The sequence below is a fragment of the Ceratotherium simum genome, chromosome 1 (genome assembly GCF_057802395.1).
Source record: "Ceratotherium simum simum isolate JZ-2026a chromosome 1, ASM5780239v1, whole genome shotgun sequence".
In the NCBI taxonomy this organism is placed as follows: Eukaryota; Metazoa; Chordata; class Mammalia; order Perissodactyla; family Rhinocerotidae; genus Ceratotherium; species Ceratotherium simum.
The window spans coordinates 28,330,914-28,355,018 of NC_141900.1; the positions used below are offsets into that span (position 1 = coordinate 28,330,914).

Here is a 24,105-nt window from a genome sequence, read left to right on the forward strand (position 1 = left end):
TATATACAGCACCAGATACATTTTTGTTACAAATGTCAAGGACATTTTAAAATGAAAGTACTAAAAGAGAGCAGAATTCTCCTCCTCTAATGAAAACACATTTAATTATCTCTTGAAATTAAAATTCTTTCCATTCAGTGATTGAAGTACCATTTTCAACCCTCTCAAAATCTCCAAATTTTAAAAGCCAGCTCTCTTCCCAATCCTCTTTCCTTCCCACTTTACTCTTCAAAAACAATCCCTGTAGTCAGCATCAACATAGTTCAAACATTCAACAAGCAGTAACAGTGAATTATGGAACTCTTCTCTCATTTATCCAGTAGGGATATATTTTGGTAGAACGCTGTTTATTATTTCCAGGTGATATGATATTTCCAAATGAATTTTCTCCCTCTTTTTCTTCCTCCCTTCCTGTCTTCCTTGTTTTTCTCTCTTTTCTCCCTCTCCTCCTGTATTACCTGCCCCCCATCTCTGCTTTTTTACCAGAGTAAGTGTTCTGAAGATTTAGCCTCAAAACAAAAATAAAAACAAATTAACTGTATGTTTCTAAGTTTCCTGCTGTTGTAAGAGGTCAGAGTTAAAAAAGATACTAGCTCTCTCTGGTTCCACACGTGGAGCTTTTCTGTCACAAGTTTCTTGGTCCAGTGTTACCGTTTTTAGTAGAGATTAATTTATGATACATATTGAATATAACTGGATGAACGCAGAACATCATCTAGTATATGACTTAGTCTCAACTAAGTCTGGGTAGAGACATTTGAGTTCTTAGACTTTAGCCCTTAAGGATTCACCAGGATTGATTTTACAGTAAGACATTAGATAGATATGAACAAAGGGTAGCAGATGAAAAAAAGTTATTAGCCACTCTTCATTCAATTAGTTTAGTTTAGTTTTCTGAGCATCCTAAGGACACTTTAGAAATTACAAAATGAGGATTTAAAAACAGCTGGCCATAATTAAGGGTTATTCCATGGAATTTATCTGTAAAAAATAAAAATAGATTCTTAATCAAAGATTTGGCTTCACTTTCCATGGTTGAATCACTCACAAGCTGTACAATTCATCACTTATTAAAGATTTCATAAAAATCCACACAGATATTGAATTTCTAATGTGGTTGGTATATCCACATCAATTTTAAGACATGGTCAGTCTGAGATTCCAAAAGATGATTTATGAGATTTCCTTAGTGTAAAGGCATACATTCAAGATCACGCCTTATATCAAAATTTATCACAATTTGTGCTAGAATATAGCAGAGCAGAGTATAGTAGAGTGCTCAGGACATTAGTCTTACTTATTTCTTTTTAAGCTTAAAAATTAGAAAATAAAGGTAGCCCATGAAAATGTAGTGCTGAAATTATAATATATGGTGTGGACAAATGCTTAGAATCTACAAATAGAATTGTTATACTTTGTAAAGGTATAGCTAAAAGAGTAGTTGTAGAATTTCAAAATCTATTCATTAGCATAAGTGACTTTTTAAAAACTTGGTTATAGTTTCATTCTGCAGATGACAATGTCTTGAGGGTTAAGTAGTTGGGTCCTTAGTGTCATTTGATTTTTAGTGACTAAGCACATTCTAAAAGCCTGTAGTAAAGGATCAGTGATAGGAAACTATAATTACATCCATCTTAATAAAGGAGCACGACACAACAATTATTTAACATCGTAAAATATAGTTCACTCTACTAAATTCAAGTACTCAAAACATTTTCTAAATATACTTTATAAGTCTCACTGTCTTCAGTAAAATGAGAGTAATATATAGTCATGACAATACCGTGAGAAATGAGATTTTATATATACAGAAGCCACTTCAGACACATAGTAAATTTTCAAAATTACTATTCCTCTTGTTGATGTTACTGTGGTTACTGCTTTTGTTTTTCATGTATACAATAAAGTAGCATAGAAATGTTAAAAATTTGTGAAAAAATAGCATGGTAGAAAATAAAAAGACTCAGGAATATAACATCTTTTGTTTATTTTACAGTAGTTGCTTGTATCCTAATTTGGATGTCGTGAATATAAATTTAATTTATACAATTTCTAAGAATTTAAATCTGGACATTTTGATTTAACATTTCTAGAACTGCACTTTAATATTTTAAGTATTAAATGCAAATAAAATGAATGAAAATGCTTTTATAATATTAAAACACCCCCGCTCACATCTAAAAAGCAGAATGCCAATAAAAGATTTGAGTTTTTAACTGAAATCCTTAGATCTAAATGGTCCTTGATAAGTGATATTGATACTATCATTGTTTTTCAACTTTTGACAAATTTTTATCAACATAAACTCCTTATGCCTCTCTGCTTCTATTCCATCTAGAAACATTGCTAAAATGCTTCCTCAGTTAGATGCCAGCAAATACTTTGGTCTTTGCTCTTGAGTTCAGAGTATGGCAGAGCAGAGAGGCCAATAGTTACTATAGAGAACATAGGAGTTTTAGTAAAAGAGATCATCAAAAGTTATAGTAATTTAACTCCACATAAAGCATAGATGTGGTTAAGGAAGTCTTACAGGGAAATCTAAATTTCAGAAATTCTTTAATGTATATAAAGAACATTTATAAAAAGTAAAGTTCAATGAAAAAAGTAACAAAATCATTAGGAAAAAGTATTTCCTTAATAAATTTAGCATTATGATTTAAATGCATCAGTTTTTTAAGTCTCTCTGCATGCTATAATTGTATGATAAATATACTTTATGCAGTCACTTTTAAAGTTCTTATCCAAGATGGCAACATAAAAAGCTCCTGAACGCACCTCCTCCCACAGACACACCAAATCTACAGCTACACATGGAGCAATTCCCTCTGAAAGAAATCCAGAAACTGGTTGTGTGAACCTACACATTGGGGGAACAACAAAATATCCACATTGAAACAAACATCGAACCCACATCAACTTTTGGGAGCCACTAAGAACAAAGAAGGCAGCTTCGACAATCACAGAGGTTTGAGAGACAACCAAGAGCTTAGGCCAGGCTGAGTGATAATGTTCATCTCCTACATGAGACCACTCCATCAAGACTGGGAGAGGTGGCTGTTTTACCTAATGTGCGGAAACCAACATAGAGAGTCAAGGAAAATGAAGAAAAGTTTGTTTCCAAACAAAAGAATAAGATTGCACCCCCGAAACAGACGTTAATGAAATGGAGGTGAGGTATTTACCTGATAAAAAGTTCAAAATAATGGTCATAAAGATGCTCACTGAGGTCAGGAGAATGATGCATGAACAAAGTGAGAATTTCAACAAACAGAAAATATAAGAAAGTAACAAACAGAAATCACAGAGTTGAAGAATACAATAACTGAAGTGAAAAATTCATAGAGGGATCCAATAGCAGATTAGAGAAGCCAAAGAAAGAATTAGTGAACTCAAAAACAGGGCAGTAGAGTTCGTCCAAGCAGAGGAGCAAAAAGAAAAAAGAAAAAAAGAGTGAAGATACCTTAAAGGATTTATGGGATACTATCAAAAAGAAAAAGAATGGGAGAAAATATTTACAAATCATATATCTTATAAGGGGTTAATATCAAAATATATACTCATATATATAGAACTCATATAACTCAATAGCAAAAGAAACAAATCTGAAAAAACACAGGAAGAGGAACTGAAGAGACATTTTTGCAAAGAAGACATATAAATGGCCAAGGTACCCGAGAAAGTGCTCAAAATCACAAATGATCAGGGAAATGCAAATCAAAACCACAATGAAAGATTACCACATATCTGTTAGAATGGCTATTATCAAAAAGACAAGAGATAAGTGTTGGCAAGGATGTGGAGAAAAGGTAATACTTGTGCACTGTTGGTGGGACAGTAAATTGGTGCAGCCACTATGGAAAAAAGTATGGAGTTTCCTCAAAAAATTAAAAATAGAACTACTATAGGATCAAGCAGTCTTACTTCTGGGCATATATCCAAAGGAAATGAAAACAGGATATCAAACAGATATCTGCACTCCCATGTTCATTGCAGCATTACTCACAATAGCCAAGATATGGAAATAACCTAAGCGTTGATTGATGGATGAATGGATAAAGATGTGATAGATATATACACAATGGAATATTATTCAGCCATGAGAAAGAAGGAAATCCTGCCATTTGAGACAATGTAGATGGATCTTGAGGGCATTAAGCTAAGTGAAATAAGCCAGACAAAGAAAGGCAAATACTACCTTGTATCACTTATATGTGGGGGAAAAAAGTGGAACTCATAGAAAGAGAGAGTAGAAAAGTGGTTGCCAGGGGCTGTGGGTGGGGGATATAGGCAGAGGTTGCTAAAAGGGTACAAACTCTCAGCTATAAGATGGAAAATGTGTGAGGATCTAATATAAAACATAGTGACTATAGTTGCTCACACTGTACTGTATAATTGAAATTTGCTAATAGAGTAGAACTTAAGTGTTCTCACCAAAAAAAAAAAAAAAAAAAAAGATAAATATATGAGGTGATAGATATGTTAATTAACTAGATGGGGGCAATCCTTTCACAATGTATACATAAATCAAATCACCAAAATGCATACTTTATCTTACAATTTTATAAGTCCATTATACCTCAATAAAGCTGAAATAAAAAATAAAATAAAATAAGCTGTGCATAAAATAAACATGAGCATACTAAGAAAAAATCCTTATATTTGCATTCAAATTTGCAGTTTAAATCTACTTTAATTTTATATGTTTATTAACATGTTACATTAAAAGCTCTGGTATTTTAAAGTATGACAAAGAATGTTCTTATTTTCATTATTAAAATAATATATGAAATTATTATGATGTTATAATTAGAGCATTAAGGACAAATTTAAAATACTTGTTTCATTTCGGCACTATCATATGCTACATCTAAGCATCCAGGAAAAGCAAAATTTGTATCAGTGAACTTACTACCTTATGAATAGTAATCTTTAAATCAATAGACCTTATTATTCATAATAAAGTTATTACAGAATGAAGATATGCTGCATAGTTTAGACATGTCATTAGTTGGGCTGAAGAAGAAGAAAGATTATCTATATAAATATTAATGCTAATGAAGCATTAAGGATAATGGAAAAGTCCCTGAAGAATAGTTCAATTAAATCTATTTTTATTGTTTACAAATTAATTATACTCCTAAGGCTGTGAAAGTTTATTTTTATACTCTTTTACCTACTAATTTCTATGTTATAAATTATCCATGTAACTATTTAGGAAAATAAATCAAATTATATTAAAAATCCATAGTAATTTCCCCTTTGTATCTTATCAAATGCTACATTAATTCATTAATACTTGAACATGAAGACCTAAAGAATATTTCAATATTTATCTTTTATCTTTACTAATTTTTGCCATTATAAGATAAGCATTCCTACAAACACAACCAAGCATGTCAATCGTCTCAATAAAATCCATAGCAATCCATACTTGACTGTTTCCAGCAATATCAAAATGGCAACACCACAATCATGCCAAATCTAACCCAACTCTAAGCCTGAGCACGCAAATTACAAACTCAGTTACTCCCATTAGCTTTTTCTAATCCAGCCAATTGCTTATAGCATGTTTTTTCCTAGTTTTAAATATGTATCCTTTACATACATGAAGGATTCAAAGAGAACCTTTTATCTCACATTTCCATGAACGAAACTTCACACTTGTCTTTTCTAATGTAATGTGAAATATATTAAGACAAAAATGTTACACGGGGTTCAAAGCATGTATAAAAGGCTATTCATACTCACAATATACTGGATGAGATGGGTCCAAGTTGGCCTGCCATAGACTGAAATGGCCATTGGCATAGGAAATAAGGAAGACAAGTCACAAGTATGTATCAAAAGACACTGATATTCTGGCTCTGTTGAACAACATTTTTCAAATGACAGATGAAGTATATATTGGTAATTTTACTAAAAGTGCATAGGATTTCCTCCTCCTGAAATACTTCAGAAATAATTCCCACTGAGAAAATTTCCCAGACTGCTACATTCATAAATGCACATTTCCTTCACGGGAGAACATAAAGAGATTTTTCTTTATTATAGCTTATATAAGGCAACTGCAAAATTATAAGCATAAAGACCAAATCTGAGTGGTTTGCATGATACTTCTATAAAAGGCAATTAAAAATAAATTTATTCCCTGGAGGCATCATGCTCCCTGATTTCAAACAATATTACAAAGCTATAGTAATCAAAACACTATGGTACTGGCATAAAAATGGAGACATAGATTAATGGAACAGAATAGAGAGCCCAGAAATAAACCCATGCATGTATGGTCAATTAATTTACAACAAAGGGGCCAAGAATACAGAGTGGGGAAAGCATAGTCTTTTCAATAAGTGGTGGTGGGAAAATTGGACAGCCCCATGAAAAAAATGAAACTGGACCACTATCTTTCACCATACACGAAAATGAACTCAAAATGGATAAAAAAATTTAACATAACACCAGAAACTACAAAACTCCTAGAAGAAAACATAGGAAGTAATCTCCTTGACACTGGTCTTGGCAATGATTTTTTTGGATTTGATGCCAAAAGCAAAGGCAAGAAAAGCAAAAATAAGCAAATGAGACTACATCAAACTAAAAAGCTTCTGTATACCAAAAGAAACAACCAATAAAGTGAAAAAGCAACCTACAGAATGGGAGAAAATATTTGTAAGTCACGTATCTGAAAAGGGATTAATATCCAAAATATATAGAGATTCATACAACTCAATACCAAACACCAAGCAATCTGGTTAAAAATGGGCAGAGAGATCTAAACAGATATTTTCCTAAAGACATACAGATTGGCACTAGGTACATGGAAACGTGCTTGACATCACTAATCGTCAGGGAAATGCAATACAAAACCACAATCAGATATCACCTCACACTTGTTAGAATGGCTATTATAAAAAAGACAAGAAATAACAAGTGTTGGTGAGGACATGGAGAAAGGAAATCCTTATGCACTGCTGGTAGGAATGTAAATTAGTGCAGTCACTACGGAAAACAGTACGGAGGTGCCTCAAAAAATTAAAAATAGAACTACTATATGATCCAGCAATTCCACTTCTGGGTATTTATCTGAAGAAAATGAAAACACAAACTTGAAAAGATATATGCACCCCCATGTTCACTGCAGCATTATTTACAATAGCTAAGACATGGAAGCAACCTAAGTGTTCACCAATAGATAAATGGATAAAGAAAATGTGGCATATATACACAATGGAATGTTATTCAGCCATAAAATAGAAGAAAATCTTGCCATTTTCAACAACATGGATGGACCTTGAGGGCATTATGCTAAGTAAAATAAGTCAGACAGAGAAAGACAAATACTGTCTGATCTCACTTATATGTGGAATCTTAAAAAACAAACAAACCAGCAAAAAAACCCCAGAAAACAAAAAAAAAAAAACAAACAAAAAAAATGAGCTCATGGATAGAGAGAACTGATTGGTGGTTGCCAGAGGTGGCAGGGTGGGTTATGTGTGAAATGGGTGAAGGGGGTTAAAAAGTACAAACTTCCAGCTATAAAATAAGTAAGTCATGGGGATGTAATGTACAGCATGGTGACTATATTAATAATACTACATTGTATATTTGAAAGTTGCTAAGAGAGTAGATCTTAAAAGTTTTCATCATAAGAAAAAAATTTTGTAACCATGTATGGTGATGGATGTGCACAACTTACTGTGGTGATCATCTCCTAATATACACACATATCAAATCATTATGTTGTACACTTGAAATAATACAATGTTATACGTCAACTATAGCTAAACTTTCAGCTCCCACTTGTGGCTGGGAGAGGAGCATTGGAAGTGGATATTGCTAGCAGGCTCAAGAGAACTTTTTGTAACGACTGAAACGTTCTAAAACAAGATTGTAGTGATGGTTGCACAACTCCACAAATTTACTAAAAGTCATTGATTTGTACACTTACAATTTATGATATGCAAATTATACTTCATTACATTTATGTATGTTACATGTACATTTAGGATATGCAAATTATACCTATTAAAGCTATTATCCAGTGAGTATCCAGATCCAGTGAGATGTGATACGTTTGTCTCCTGTTTCTAAAAGCCTATAAAGATGGTAGACTAATGAGGAATAGAAAAGGAGCCACTATTTCCATAGAAGACACTGCTCTCTTTTGAACCCAAACATTTTTAATGTTCTTCACTATTATGCTTGCTAATTAGTCTTTCTAGCCTTGCAGATGTAGCTAGTCCATTATGAAACTATACATAAGCAAATATCTTTTTTAAAATCAGAGGAATTTCTTTGGCTTGTTTCAAACAGCTGTGTTTCTAGAGCCATAAGATGGAGCTCTAAATAAAAAAGAAAGAGGCTCATTTCTTGAGCCTTACATTTTATTCCTTCTTTCTGATAATTTCTCTCTAAGAGAAGCGGAAATAACATTTGTTCAGTGTACAGTAAGTACAAGATTTTGCGCTAGGTTCTCTTGCAATTATGTGAGATACATAGAGCTGGTCTTATTTTACAGATGAGCAAACTTATTCTCAAAATTTAAATAAGCAATAGAGCTGAACTCCAACTCAGGTCTTTCTGATTCCCAAACTTATTACCTATTCTTGCCTGATTGCTCTGACTAAAACTTCCAGCGCTATGCTGAATAAGAGTGGCAAAAGTGGGCATCCTTGTCTTCTTCCTGTTCTCAGAGGAATAACTTTCAGTTTTTCACCGTTGACTGTCATGTTGGCTGTGGGTTTGTCATACATGGCCTTTATTCTGTTGAGGTACTTTCCTTCTATACCCATTTTATTGCAAAACTCATTACCTATTCCCTCCATTTTGCTGCCTATAGGTGTGCTTGGTTGAATAAAGACTTTTAAACCATCGTACAGCTGTTGGTCAGCACCTGTAACTACATCTTTGAAGTTTACAGTTAAAAGTTAAGGAATCTGGGGGCCAACCCGGTGGCGCAAGCGGTTAAGTGCGCGGGCTCTGCTTTGGTGGCCCGGGGTTCGCAGGTTTGGATCCCAGGTGTGCACCGATGCACCGCTTGTCAAGCCATGCTGTGGCAGCGTCCCATATAAAGTAGAGGAAGATGGGCACAGATGTTAGCTCAGTGCTGATCTTCCTCAGCAAAAAGAGGAGGATTGGCAATGGATGTTAGCCCAGGGCTGATCTTCCTCACAAAAAACAAAAACGTTAAGGGATCTATTTTCTAAAAATTTGGACCATTTAATAGAAGATTGTATGTTTTTCTCTCTGCATGTATTTGTCTCTGCATACATCACAAAAATATAAATAATGGTGCATATGTATATGTGCATACACATTTACACATACATACATATGAGTATGAATAATAGTTTTATAAATTTCTCAGCTTTCTCTCACTTGTTCCTAAAATTTTATTGTAATAATTACTTATATTTCGGATTGTCCTACCAAATTATGAGTAAGATGTAGATCAATATTTGTTGTATTCATTCTATTAATCTAGCAACCAACACAATGTAAATCACACCATGAGTATTCAATGAGTGAGTATTAATGAGTAAAAAATTAAAAATGTATCCAATGTGAGTACAGTTACAAAATATATTTTATGTTGTATAAGTTTTTCTATAGGAAGAAAAAATCTTATTAATAATTTTTTTTAAACTTCTCTATAAATATGCTTAGAGCAGTGGTTCTCAAACATTTTGGTTTTAATGAGCCATTTATACTCTTTAATACTACTGAGGACCTCGAAGAGGTTTTGTTCATATGGGTTTCAGCTATGTATATTTTCTGTTTTATAAATTAAAACTGAGAATTTAAAATATTTGTTTATTAATGAATTTAAAATAATAATAAACTCATTACATGTTAAAATAAATTACATTTTTTATAAAAAATGGCTTTATTTTATAAATAAAACACTTATGTGAAGGGTGGCATTGTTTTACATTATTGCAAATCTGCTTAATGTCGAGCTACATAGAAGACAGCTGAATTCTCATATCTGCCCTATATACAATCTGTTGTGATATCACATATCATGTAACCTTGGAAAAACTCTACTGTATATTCACAAGAAAATGAGAGTGCAAAAGGCAAATGCTGCCTTAGCCATACAATGAAAATAGTTCTGACCTTGTGGATCCCCACTAGTATCTTGGGAACCATGAGGGTTCCCTGCTCATACTTCGAGAATCACACAGGAGAAACAGTAAAAAAAACCACTTTCTAGTCCTGTCTCCTGTTTTGAAATTATTTTTGCTTCCAATAAATAAAAATATATTTTCTCCCTTTTTGTGAACTGTGCTTATTTTATATAATTCTTATAAAATATTTGAATGATATACCCAGTGAGAATGGTTTAATAAAATATTATAAAAGATACACAGTATTTCTACTTTCAATGGGTTTATATAACCAAAATGAAAATTCACTAATGACCACTTCCCCCTCTGTTGGGGGAGCAGATATACTACATTTTATTCTTCACTCCTTCCATGTTTACATCCTTATCTTGTTTTACAAAGGCAGTTAAATTATTAGCTTAGATAGCTTTTTCACTATTGATAAAGCTACTGGACACTGCTCTTTTTCTCTAAACATCAGAAACAAACAGGAATTTAAAAATTTTTTATTATGGAAAATTTCATACATATAAAAACGTAGTGACAAGACTATAATAAAACCCAGTGTAGTTAATGTTCCGTCTCCAACAATTATCAAATCATAATCAATTTTGCTTTGTTTATTTCTCTACTATTCTCCACACAGCTAATTTTGAAGCAAATCCCAGACAAGATACCATTTCTTCTGTAAATATTTTAGTATGCACCTCTAAAAGATATACTCTTAATTTTCATTAAAAACATTAACATAAAAATGGTAATCAATCACAGCTAAAAAATAACAGTAAATCCTTAATATCACTAAATATTTAGTCCCTCAGACTCGGCTTTTGGTTGGGCAGCAAATGACATAGAGATTAGCCAGGAGCGTAAATGCTCTGTACCAGGGTTTGCCTGCCATAATTGCTTGCCATTGCCTTAGAACTTCCAGACAGTTTTCCAAAGATTGTCATTTCTGGCTCTAGCCTTGCATATACATGTATTTAAATCCCTTTGAGGGATTGAAGACTTATTTGAAAACAATAAAAGTTATTTCAAAACATTTCATTTAGTATGAGATCATGTTACCTAAGGACACACAGAAAAAATATTCAGTAGTAATCTATGCAGGGTAAATATAACAGGGACAATATTTTTATTATTATTTTAGGCAAATATCAAAAGAAAAAAGGGCAGGCAGAGAGATGATATAGTACACTACTAGTAAATTTATTGCTCAAAACAATACTCATTCTCATTCTGCAAAATCTACATACAGAGGAAATTGAATTTAGTTTTCAGACTAGAATATTTAAAACGAGAAAGCAATAGCTCTTCTTTCTGTTATTCTTAGATTTTAAAACTTTTTTCCTAATTGTGGTAAGAGAAAAAAATTAAAATAATGAGTTGCAAAACATAAATAATAAGTTGAGGGAATAATTACTTTAACCTAGTATAAAAATAATAATACAGAGAGAAAATAGATACATTGATATAGAGTCCTGATGATTTAGTAAAAATGGTTTGAAGATTTCTGTTGTACGCTCTGAAAAAAAATAATTTTGGCATTGCTAGAAAGTATTATGTTGTTTTGCTTTATGAGCTGGAAGGTACAGAAATACTTTGCAGCAAGTAACTATTTCTACAAAAAAGAGTCCCTTGGATCTTACGATTTGCCCCTGGAATTTTCATCAATACTTAAAATACAGTCTGCACAGAATAAAATTATGAAAGGTTGAATTATCTGTCTCTGGCACAAAAAAATTACCCAATCTTAAAAGGAAAACAACATTAGACTCCTAATGGATTCATTCTCTACGAAAATAAAGAGAGGAAAATTGCTCAAAGCAAAACCTGTTCCACATCAACATGTTCCATGGTCTAAAATCTACAAGGAACAATAGCAAAGATACTGAAGAAATACCTCTTTTTGTTCTTTGTTATATCAATCCTTAAAAAAAACTCTCCAGCACATATACCATGTTAGATACACCACCTATACATATATCAATAGATATGAATATATATTTAAGAGTATTTGCTGTTGATGTATAGTGCCTATGAAACACAAAGAATATACTTGAGTGAGAATATAGGTACTATTCATTCTTTAAAAATTCATTCACTTTGACAAAACTTACATTTTGTCTCTCAGATTTAAATATAAAAATTCCATTATCTTTCAAAAGCATCAAGGTCATGAAAGACAAAGGAAGACTGAGAAACTATCAGATCGGAGCAGACCAAGGAGGCATGACAAGTAAATGCAATGTGAGGTCTGGATTGGATCCTCGACCAGAAAGAAAAATTTAGTGGGTCAGTGGGAAAACTCAAAATTTAGATAAGGCTTGTAGATGTTTTAATAGTATTATACCAATGTTAACTTCCTGCTTTTGGTCACCTTATTGTGGTAGAGAGATGTTAACATTAGAGGAATTGGGTAAAGGTTGGGCAAAAGAACTGAATGTATTATTTTCTGGAGTCCAAAATTTTCTGGGAGTCCAAAATTCTTTCAAAATACAAAGTTTAAAAGTTTCATCAGGGGCTGGCCCAATGGCGTAGTGGCTAAGCTCACGCATTCCACTTTGGCAGCCCGGGATTTGCAAGTTCGGATCCCAGGTGCGGACCTACGCACCACTCATCAAGCTACACTGTGGCAGTGTCCCATATACAAAATAGAGGAAGATGGACACAGATGTTAGCTCATGGCCAATCTTCCTCTGCAAAAAAGTGGAAGATTGGCAACGGATGTTAGCTCATGGCCAATCTTCCTATCCAAAAGAAAAAAAAATTCCATCATAAGCTTTGGTACATAGAAAGACACAAACAAGCAAACAAATAAAAATTCAGCATAACTGATAATGTTCAAAGTGAAAAGGTATAGGGGAATTTATTCCTTAGAAGAATCCAAGATAGTTTTTTACTTCCTGTGTAAGAATGTTTTATAGTCCTAAAACCCACAACATATTACTCAATAGAGCAACCATTATGGAGCATTGTAATGCCATGTACATTTTTTAAAATGCAGTTAATGAGAAAAATGATCTAAATGTGTACCATCTAGTAATTTGTCATATTAATGATCATGTCATTATTGTCTTTTATGTTCAAGTGTATAGCCTGCTTATTTTTTGAAATTTTTCAAAATACAATTTTTGACATTAAAAAGTGTTGTTTTCTAAAATTCAATGAGTCACCTAAACTGAAATCCAAATACATATCTCAACCCAACATTAAAATAAAAAGGATTAGCTTATTTGATTTCCTTTACCTGAAACTGTGTGATCCTTAGAGTCTCTTGTTATTTTTATCCTCGCATGAGGAAAGATGTAGTGCACAGACTTCCCGTTCATCTGTATAATCTAAGACATACATGTGATAAGGTGAAAAATCAATGTTAAAGACACTTAAAGTGCAATATACAGAATTACCTTTTTTATGAAAATCAGATTGATTCAATCAATGAAAATGTCTCAGAAAGTTCTCAAATGATGACACTTTAAGCCTCTCACACTATATAATGATATTATTGGCTTCTGAGTTCATTATGGTCTTAACATTCATAACCAATTTCTCTTGCAAACTGATTTGTTGTGTTTAGAAAATTAATGAGCACACATACAGGTTCTAAAGGATGTCTGTTACATCAGTAGTACATAGTCAATAGTGATGACAGAGGATAGAGAATGTATATGGAAAAGTGACAGGGGCTGATTTTGCTCTGGATAGCCTAGAAATGGAAAGGTGTGGTTAATTTTCAGCAATGAAGTGGCACAAGGGGAGAAAAGCCAGAGATCTCCTTCTTCACCCTCTATCACTATGACAGGACTGCTTCATATTTATGTTGCTTTGATTTTATTGCAGTGTGCTTTTGCTGAGCACATCTACTAGAAGTTTCAATGTACAGTGGACGCTAAGACTACTGTTCTATAAATAAAAAAGTCTTAGCTCATTCTAATACTTTCTGAACCCTTTTTATATGCAAAGCTTGTGTTATTGATGGCATTATTTCTCAATTACTGTTGACGTTCCTTCTGGTAGAAGAAGCAACACTTAAAGCTATTGTTACAAGTCAGTGATTTCAATTCTCATTATTGAGACTGGAACATGAGAATACCTTAGACCGCATTATCTCTGTTTCCACCTGGCAAAAAGAGATTTCTGAAACAAAAGTAAATTAGTGAATGCAAACTTGTGCTTTATATTTTATGGAACTTTGCTTTCAAAAGAGATTTGTGAAATAAAGAAAGATAGAAATAGTAAAATATTTATTCATATCTATATTAATGGGAGTTTATTAGTATGGAATCTTATATCTATTATCCTAGGAAAAATTTTGACTAAAATTAAAAATGAAATACAGTTTAGTAAAGAGACATTCAATGCTACCCATTTCAATGTTTAAGAAGTGTGTGGGAATACTAAACCAAAATATTAAATAGAATTTAGAACCAAAGAAACGTACATTTTGTGAAGAAAGATTTCTTGGAATACTTGTGTGGTCTTAATGTGCCTTTGTAAATTCAGCTGTAAAACTGCTAGAATTTGGATATTAAAAATAAAATGTGTATTGAAAAAATGCAAGCTTAAATGATAGCCTTTAGCTTTTATTCTCTTCAGGAAAGAATCAGCTTAATCAGGCCTCTGATGAAGAGAAAACACTCCCCACACAACAGCAGAATGCTGTTAAGACAAGAATATTATATGAGGCCTGCAAAGCAAAACTAAAATATTGTTTGCAAGATTATAAAAATATTAGGATCAATATAATCCATCAATCTAGATAATTCATACTAATGCTAACTTTGTAAACCACAGAAAACCTGATTTATATCCATAATAAGAGTGTACATTTCCTGCTATCTTCCCCTCTGGCCTCCTACTCTGTCTCTCTCTCTCTATCTCTCTCTCTTTCCCTTCTCTTAATTTTTCTCCTCTGCCCTCCCCTCATCTTTTCTCCTTCTTCTACATTCCTTTACCCCTACTTCCTCCCTCCCCTAATCTGTATTTAAAGATTTTTATTTTTTAGTAAAAATTAAACGGTGTGCATTGAAAATTATAAACTATTAGATGCAACTGAACTTTGCTTTGGTACTGTAGGTACTTCATTAAAATGGTGGATATTATTTAATTTTATTTCAAACATCTTCTAATTTCATGTATTATTTAACAATGATTTTAAAAACTCATTTTTTTTCCCCACCTGGCCAAAAATAAACTAAGAAAACATAATTTTGACTTTTGCTATTCTTCCCAATTCTCCAGACTAGGGAGAAGTTGATGTAATCTCACAGTGTATCTACTGCATAGTCTAGAAGAGTAGTCAGGCTTTCCCAATTTTTCACCAGAGTTTTACCAGCTAGCCATTATCACCTTTTAATTTGTACCTATCACGATGTTAGTAGAAGAGATGCTAAACCTCTTCATTTCCATGAACGTTGCTTTCAGAGCATCTCAGAGAATCTCCTATAGTTTCAGTGACTGTCTACAACCAGCTTCATGATTTCACGTAATAAATAAAAACCATTGAACTGCCATAATTATAATCAATGTGACCAAGAGTCTACTGAAAACAGTAGTATCTGTCTCCCATGTATGAACTAGTTGGATCTTGGCTTTTTCCTAACCATTGAAGGTGAATATTGAGAAAGTTCTCCAGCCGATGGGGTATCAGGGTAAGTGTAGCTTCTGCCAAATAAGAGTAGGTGCAATGCCAGAGGGCAGGAGTGATGTCAAGTAGTGCCTATACCTCTCCCCAGAGCTGGGTTTCCGATATCATTGTCTTTTGGTGATTCTGCATTGATAGAACTACCACCTGTATGCCTCCCAGAAAAAGAATTTTTTCTCTTCTCTACATGCAAATATTTCAGAAGGAATTATTTTCGTGAATAGAGCCTTCATACTTACATTAATTCTTGTGTTAACATATCTTTTATTTATACAGACAGTCATCCTTTCCCTCACTTAAATACCATGCATGCTAGCTGCAAGGTAGAGAGTGCCCTACTGGGGTTTCAAGCACTGCACTAGGCACTGTATATATGCCACGGTGGATGGACTAGAGAGCTCATGCTATCCAGGAGCTCACAGCCCAAGACATAATGCATGGAGCACAAAGGAAGAACACTTGCCCCAGATTTGTGGGGAGGTGGTGGTAGCAGTGCCAGGGAAGTCTTGCAAGACGGGACATGTACCTGGAGACCTAAGTGATGAGTAGGGTTAGCTAAGAGAAGAGAGGAGGAAAAGTGTTAGGGGAGAGAAAACAACACATTCAAAGGCCTAGAATAAAGAGAGTGGCTCTTTCAGAGGAGCTTAATATGCCTCAATATAGCAATTGCTTGGGAATTGCAGATGGCGTAGGCATTAGTGTAGAGAGTGGAGGTATTTGTACCAGTCAAGTAGTATTGACCTTTATAACCACCCTGTGAAGGGCATTAGTCCTATTTATAGATGAAGTGACTGAGGAAAATTTTTTAAAAAGGGGTGGGGGTATCAGGTGATCTGCTCAATTTCCAAAGTAGAGCTGAATTTCCACGGAATAGTGCAGAGGTTAAACATAAATATATATATTTGAAAGGAAACAAATATGGATTTGCAGATTTGGTTTATTTTTATAGTTAATATGATTTTGAGTCCAATAAAAATTTCAGACATATTCTCTCTCTCTAATGTATGTTTCACATAAAATATTTTTAAAAACAGATAAATTAGAGTTTGCATTAGTCAATTTGGTTTTATTACTTTTGCCTCCAGAGCATTTATGAGCATAAATTCTTGTTATACATAAGTTTTCAAATAAAAGCATTTGGGTCTATTGCTACCAAAAGCTCGATATTACCTTTTATGATTAGAGATGCAAAGAAGTAAATAAAACAAGAATGTCACTTTGCTATTCTCTCTAGACCAAAATACAGTTATGATGAGTTAATAGGAAGACAGTATTTGAAGAAATATTAATGCAAAAAAGCAGGAATTTTGAACTTTATATAAATATAATTAAAGCATATGTTGTCTTCTATGTAGCTTCTCTTTAGGAAAAACTATAAAGGAAAACAAAGAAATTATTGTTACATGAGTCAGCATATTTGTTACTTTGTTTGGGAGAGGTTGAAGTTTAAAATCAAAGAGCGCAGGAGCTTCTGGGGGCAGACAATGTTCCCTTTCTTGTCAGTGTGGTGGTTATGGCTATTCACCTTACAACTAGTTTATAATTATCTATATTTGGAGTTTTGATAACTGTATATACAGTTTTTTGTGTTAGATATCAAAATAAAAATGTGAAAAATAACTTCCAGCAAGAAAATATATATTACTCTATTACATTTACCTATGTGTAATTCTAATAAGAATTCTTACATTTTCTACTTTATAAAACACGGCAAGAAATTCTTTAAACGATTCTTAAATATACCCTCTCTGCTTAATTTTGGCATTAGATTGGTCTATAGTTATATACATTTTAAACATGATGGTACTATGTTCTCAGTGGATCAAACCATAAATCTGTAGATGTAACAGAAAGTTAGAAACAAAAAAATGTCATTAGGGATATTAATTTTTCATCTACATACAATAAATAGAATTTTAGAAAATATTTTCTGAGGTGGATACAGGTTACTTTAGAATGTATCCTCAAAAATATTAGTTGGATAAATTAGTTGAATAAGACTATTCTGAATATCCATGGAAATAGTACTGGAAAGTAACTGCATGGAAGTTTTTATTTTTTAGTTCTCCAGTTTATATATTTTATCTTATTAGGATTTCTTTAAAGGAAATGTGTTTTCATTGACTTGATCTAGGTTTGTGGGAAATACTAAACTTCAGAGAAACAAATGAGACAAGTAAGATATAATGTAATGTAAGTCATTACAGAGAGATTCTTATAATTAAAATACATTCAAGGAAGTTATTTTCAGCTGACAAATTTATTATTTTAGTAATTATAGATAAATGGAGGCAATTTAAATTTTTAAAACATGTTCAGAATGATTTTTTAATTTTCTTACTCCCCAGCCAGATCTATTTGATGAGACTGAAATACAACTATAGAAATAATTTTAAAGAATAACAAGATAAGCTAAGAAAAGTATAATAGTCTGATACATTAAAATGAAGTACTAAGAAATGGAGATATATTGACATGTATTTAGAGGTAAACAACCCTAAACAAAAAATCTATTAAAGATATCAAAAACTAAAGAGAGAATATTTACAATATATAGAGAAGAATCCCAAGATTTCTGGAAAATATGATAGCATATATCAAATATGCTATTTGCTATAAATCAAAAACAAAACAAAATTGCAAGAAAAGGAAACTCTATTTAACAGCTAGAAATTTGGCAATTAAAACTGAAATTGCTTAGGAAGAAATCAAATCTGAGAGTATAGATATTATCTTTTATAGTACATATGTGTGCAAAAGTCTTTTCTTTTATACCTAAGGTGACAAACACTGAATTAAATTATAGTAAGTTCATATGGTTCTTCTTTGTTGTTCAAAATATAATTGTCTTCTATATTAATGAATCACTAATCAGACAGCACGATTTAGGAGTTAATGTATGTGAAATAAATCAGCTATCTGTTTGTGGATAGTTTAATGATTGTAATGAGTACACAGCCTGCAAATATCTGATTAGTTAAGGCAACTGATTTAAGGCGACTTGGCTTACCAGAGGAATCTCCCTTAATTTATCGAACTGTTAATCTCCTAGGTATATTTCAAAATTCAATTCAAACAGTACTTCATTTTTTCTAAAGTGAATGAGATGATGAATTTTGGTATCATATTTACCTAATTGTGAAATGTACTTCTAAGTTTCAGTTTCTTCATCTATAAATAATATTAATTAATAATACCTAGTTTGAGTTGTTCTGAAGATAAAATCCAAAAATGAATGTAAAACAAACTAACCCTTCCATGTCTAAAATATTAGCTCCCTTCTCCCCCAAGTGAAGCCTTCCCTGTCCCCAGCTGACTTGGTTTGGTCAACCTCTTATTTGCTATTTCTTAAACTTGAACATACTGCTATTAGAAAGCACTAAAATTACCCAAATCTATTTCACCCAATATTCTGTAAGTTCTTCAGGAGCTTCATGTATTCTCCTCGTATAGCAGTGTTGGGTATGCTGTACAAACTTAATTCTCTGTTGGAGGAATAAATCTCTTAAATTGCCTGGTAGAAGCATCACAGCTATGCTGTAATATCAGTCAGTCATGGCTGATGAAGTAAGTACTTACTACTTTAAGTTATTGGAAAAAAAAACATTTGCAAACTTGATTGACAAAAGTTCCATGCATTTTAGGATAACTGAGACAGTTTAGGGTGAATTGTCTTTCTTTTTTTTGATAAATCTAAAAGAGATTGCTCAATATAGCACTTACTTGCTCTTGATGTTGACTGTGTGGTCTAGAGTGGACCAATCTTTCTGGCAGTTTTCGATCCAGACCGTGTCCATTTTCCAAACGAGAATCCCTGGGTTTGTCAAACCAATCTGTTTCTTCACGACGCAGATGATAGGCTTTGGAGACCAAGGAAATATCAAACAATGCAACCCCAACTAACGTAGGTGATAGAGGAGAGCAGATGTTCTGAAGTACCTATATGTTCCAGGCTTGCTAACCATTCATGCATTGAAAACACAACTCCCAACAAGATGAGAAAAATCATTTCCAATATTATTTTAAAACTTTTGTACCATGGAATAACCTTGAAAAAACAATGTAGACACCTGTTCAACCTCTCAGAGCAAAATAAAACAAAATTAAATTTTAAATCAGGAGGAAAAAGAAATTTAGATAGTGATTGAATAAATCAATCAACCAGCAAATATCCCTCAGAAGTCACTCTATTCAACCTCAGTCCATTAGTTCCCACCTCCTCACCTCTCCCACCACCCACCATCCACCACTAAAATCCAAGGAAAATGTATTCCTTGAGTATGGAAGATTCTGTTACTTTCCCACTATCGTATCAACCCAGTACCAATATGTGGCTGCTGGCTTTGAACATCAAGTGAGTATTTTTTGAAAACATGACATTTCTATGACATCCATAAATAAATGGAAACATTTATTTCTAATAGGATCAAAGGTGTTATTGCTAGGAACATGTGTGCCATAATCAACTGGTAACCTAATATTAAAAATATAACTATTAGAATTTTTTATTAAAAATTAAACCATTATTTTCTGTGAGATCAAAGATTTAGGAATTAGATTGAAGAGATGACTGACTGCTTTTTGTAATTATGTGACAAAACTTGACATCTTAAAATACTTTTTTGAAAATGCAACCATATTTAAGTACGTGATTATTATTTTAAATTTTTCGTCCCATTCAGTTCTTTGTACTTCCAAGGTTTTTTAAAGCTATTATTTAGTGATCGGAAATTCTATTTAACCTAATATACAGAATTTGAATTTATATAAAGCTTTATTCTTTGTAAAAGGATCCCTAATTAATAGTCTCGGGAAATACATTGTTGCTTCCTAAATGGCACAGTGCTCATTCTGAATGATGTGTTGATGCTATCAACCTTTGCTTTCTTGAAACTCTAGCTTCTACAGTACCACACTATTGAGTTCTATCTCCTTATTGTTTTCTTTTTCTGTCTACAACTCTGACTGTCTTCTTTTCCAAAACTTTCTCCCGAGACTTTTTTCCCCAGGCAATTTCCATCATTTCTTTCCTGGCAGGGCTGACAAACCCACAGCATATACATCACTACTCACCTCTACACCTCCTGTGATCTTGGTCAATGCTGCTGATCAACTGCAGCATTTTCCTCCAAAAAATATGGAATGACAGAAGGTGTGGCATAACTTAGTCAGTCTTAGATTTGAGGAAATATAATAGTACATACCTGTTTTGTGTTGCATGTGTACTTGTCTGATCTCCCCTATTAGACTCTAAGCTGCCTGAGGGCAAGGCTTATATCTTCTTTAAGTTTTTTCTCCCTCAACACTAAAAACAATGCCTTATAAATGCATAACATTCAATAAATGAAATAAATGAAACATAGAAAAACTAGTCATCAAACTAGAGAAAGAAGTTCAAGACCCTAATTATGATAAGCACATTTTAAAATAAATGTTAATTTGTCCCTTGAACCTCATTAGAAGTTACACAATCTTTTCTCACAATCCACTTGCTATTTATTATGGTTTTTATAGTCTTAATTTGACACCAAGTGACTAATTTATTAAAAATATTTAATGTGATAGAAATTTGATAAACACATACAAAACAAACCCATTATTTGATCATCAGTCTCTAAGAACTTAGATTATCTCCAACCACACTAACATTATTTTTCTTACTTCTTTTTTTTTTTTTTTATTTTTCCCCCAAAGCCCCAGCAGATAGTTGTCTGTCATAGCTGCACATCCTTCTAGTTGCCGTATGTGGGATGCGGCCCCAGCATGGCCAGAGGAGCGGTGCGTCAGTGCGCACCCGGGATCCGAACCCGGGCCGCCGGCAGCACAGTGCGCGCACTTAACCGCCAAGCCATGGGGCCGGCCCTATTTTTCTTACTTCTTATATACGATTATTATATATTTCTCATGAAAATAAAAAAATAATCTATACTAATTTTAATAAATGAATACCTTGGAGAATGTTGTACATAATTTCACTTGAATATATAACTTTGCTAATTGCATTTGAAATACAGTCTTTTAAAACATGTTTCCTTGGCTGCATCTATACAAATAAGGCAGAATCTCAACCTGATCCAAATTTTGTCAATTTATTTCCTATTCTGATTACATACTTTGTTATTTCTTATAACTCTATACATGATTAAATTAGGGTGCCTACCAAGTTTTGCATAGGAATTTATAGATTAACCAAGAGAACCAGATTGAATGAATCTGGTTTTTTACCAGATTCTGTACTCATCATTTACAGCAAGTTGTACATAAACTCTAATTGTTTATAACTGCAACTGTCATCTGCCAAGGTAGATCTGCACTTTAGAAATTAAATTTTATAATAATAATAACTTCCAAATTATTTTAAATAATTTGCTGGAGATTAACATCCCCTTTCTTTAAGCTGATAATATTTTCATAAATTCTTAAATGTAAAATACAAGCAAGCTACTTTTGGGTCTAGCATTATACACAGAAAACAGTTACATGAATAATTTAATGCTATTCAATATCAAATATTGGTCAAAAAAAATTTTTTTTTAAATGACGGTATATACTGAAGAGTTTTTCTGCATAGAGTATACTTTGAAAGAATTTTTTCAACAAAATATTTGTGGTTGTAGAAATAGATATAACTTGACAGTTTCTAGCTTAGCTTCCTTCCAATCTGCTCCGGAGGAAAGGTCTCCTGCTCTGTACGTACTCAGTTAACCATGCATGGATTTCAGGTTGTGGACTTCAAGGTGATGGCCATAAATATTAAGCAACGTAAATTATGTTTACCTAGATTTTGCCTCAAGTGAGATATTTCAAAATTAACTAGAGTCATATAGAATACATATGGAAAACATCGTATAGTCTGTGACCTCGAGTTCAATTAAATTCAGAGAAAGCACACAATAAACAACTTGAAATTAGTTAAATTTGCTTTGTCTACATGATACTAAATAGCTTGTTGGAATGTTATGCTTTTCAAAGTTACCTTGGTAGCATTCAAATATAGATATAGCATATATTTGGTAAAAATTTATTTTAAAAATCCCTAATATTTTATGAGTTCTTAAGTGTCATGAGTTATGTGGTTGGGAAAAATATTTTCTACTTTTTCCCTTGATTACCCAAGGAATCCAAGATTTCAACAGAAAAGTAAACCATTGCTTACCAGAAAAGTAATATGTTTATGTGATATAAAAGCAAAGAAAATACATAACATTTTAAAACATACATCTTTTAAAGATAATCACTACAATTCACACACGTAATATTACATATGTAATTAAATTTGTTATAGTTGTCTTTTGTTTAATTCTATATCAACACGATTTTTATGACTAAATTTCTTATCTGCTTAACTTTAAAAACATTTTAGTTTAATTGTTTGATTTCACCTAAATTTCATTTTAATTGTTTACTTCTTTGGTATTACACATTTAATAATGTTGCATGCTACATGATGTCTCATCATCCACTTTGTCAAAACAATTCTTTTCATACAGTCTTTGATGATTATGAGTATACATCATCCAAACATATAAATGAGAAATAAAACATTTGGTTATTTTTATATGGTTGTATGTAAATAAATGCCACATTTGAGAATCTCAGTAGGTCTGGCACCATGCTGACAAAACATTGGTGATGAATAAATGAATTTGTCAAATTCTCTCCAGATATATGCTTGCCATGCACACGTAGCATTTAGGTGTTTAGTTATGCCATAGACCTGTTAGGTTTTATTTTACATATACGATTATTGAAGAGCCTTTTTATTCTTTTGCCAGTCATTTCATATATATAAAATGTGTGTAAAAGTTGTATTGTGGAAAAAAGTAAAGGATAAAATAAAAACTGTTTCCACATAATACCATAACTCTTGTTTAACTATGTAGATTCACTCAAACAATTGGCTAAATAAAAATACACAAATAGAGTGTTTTATTTAATTGACTAATTATCAATAAAAATGGTCAATCCAATAGGCTGTAGAGAAGAAAACAAATCAGAAACTGACTAGTCTGTTGGAATTTCAGTTTCTCCTCCTTCAGATCCAGTGATTACTTTAGTCCTGTTCAAATCTAAATTTGAACTTCTAAAATTATATTGGTGTCTAGATACAGAAGCAGAAAGAAAATCCTTTTCATGAAAACGTATTTTCCTGTGAGTCCTCAGGGAAGACATGGAGATGTTCATGTCAGCTTAGTGCTTTCAGTTCCCAAAGGTAGGAAGTAATAATGCTTTTATTTGATCAGAAGTATTTCATTTCCAGGACTCAAACCACACCTACATTCAAATGTAAACCACAGAGTGGAGAGAAAAAATCCCAAGAGTCATGAATCCTCTTAGCATGGGCAAGCC

At 32.7% G+C, this 24,105-nt stretch overlaps 1 protein-coding gene across 1 annotated transcript in view; it reads right to left on the reverse strand.

Moving 5' to 3' along the window:
• The window catches only part of PCLO (piccolo presynaptic cytomatrix protein), a 397,103-nt gene that overhangs the window by 122,670 nt on the left and 250,328 nt on the right, over nt 1–24,105 (reverse strand). The window contains 2 exon segments of the mRNA XM_087445431.1: nt 13,360–13,450; nt 19,480–19,616. Of these exon segments, the coding sequence (XP_087301557.1) occupies nt 13,360–13,450; nt 19,480–19,616 (228 nt within the window).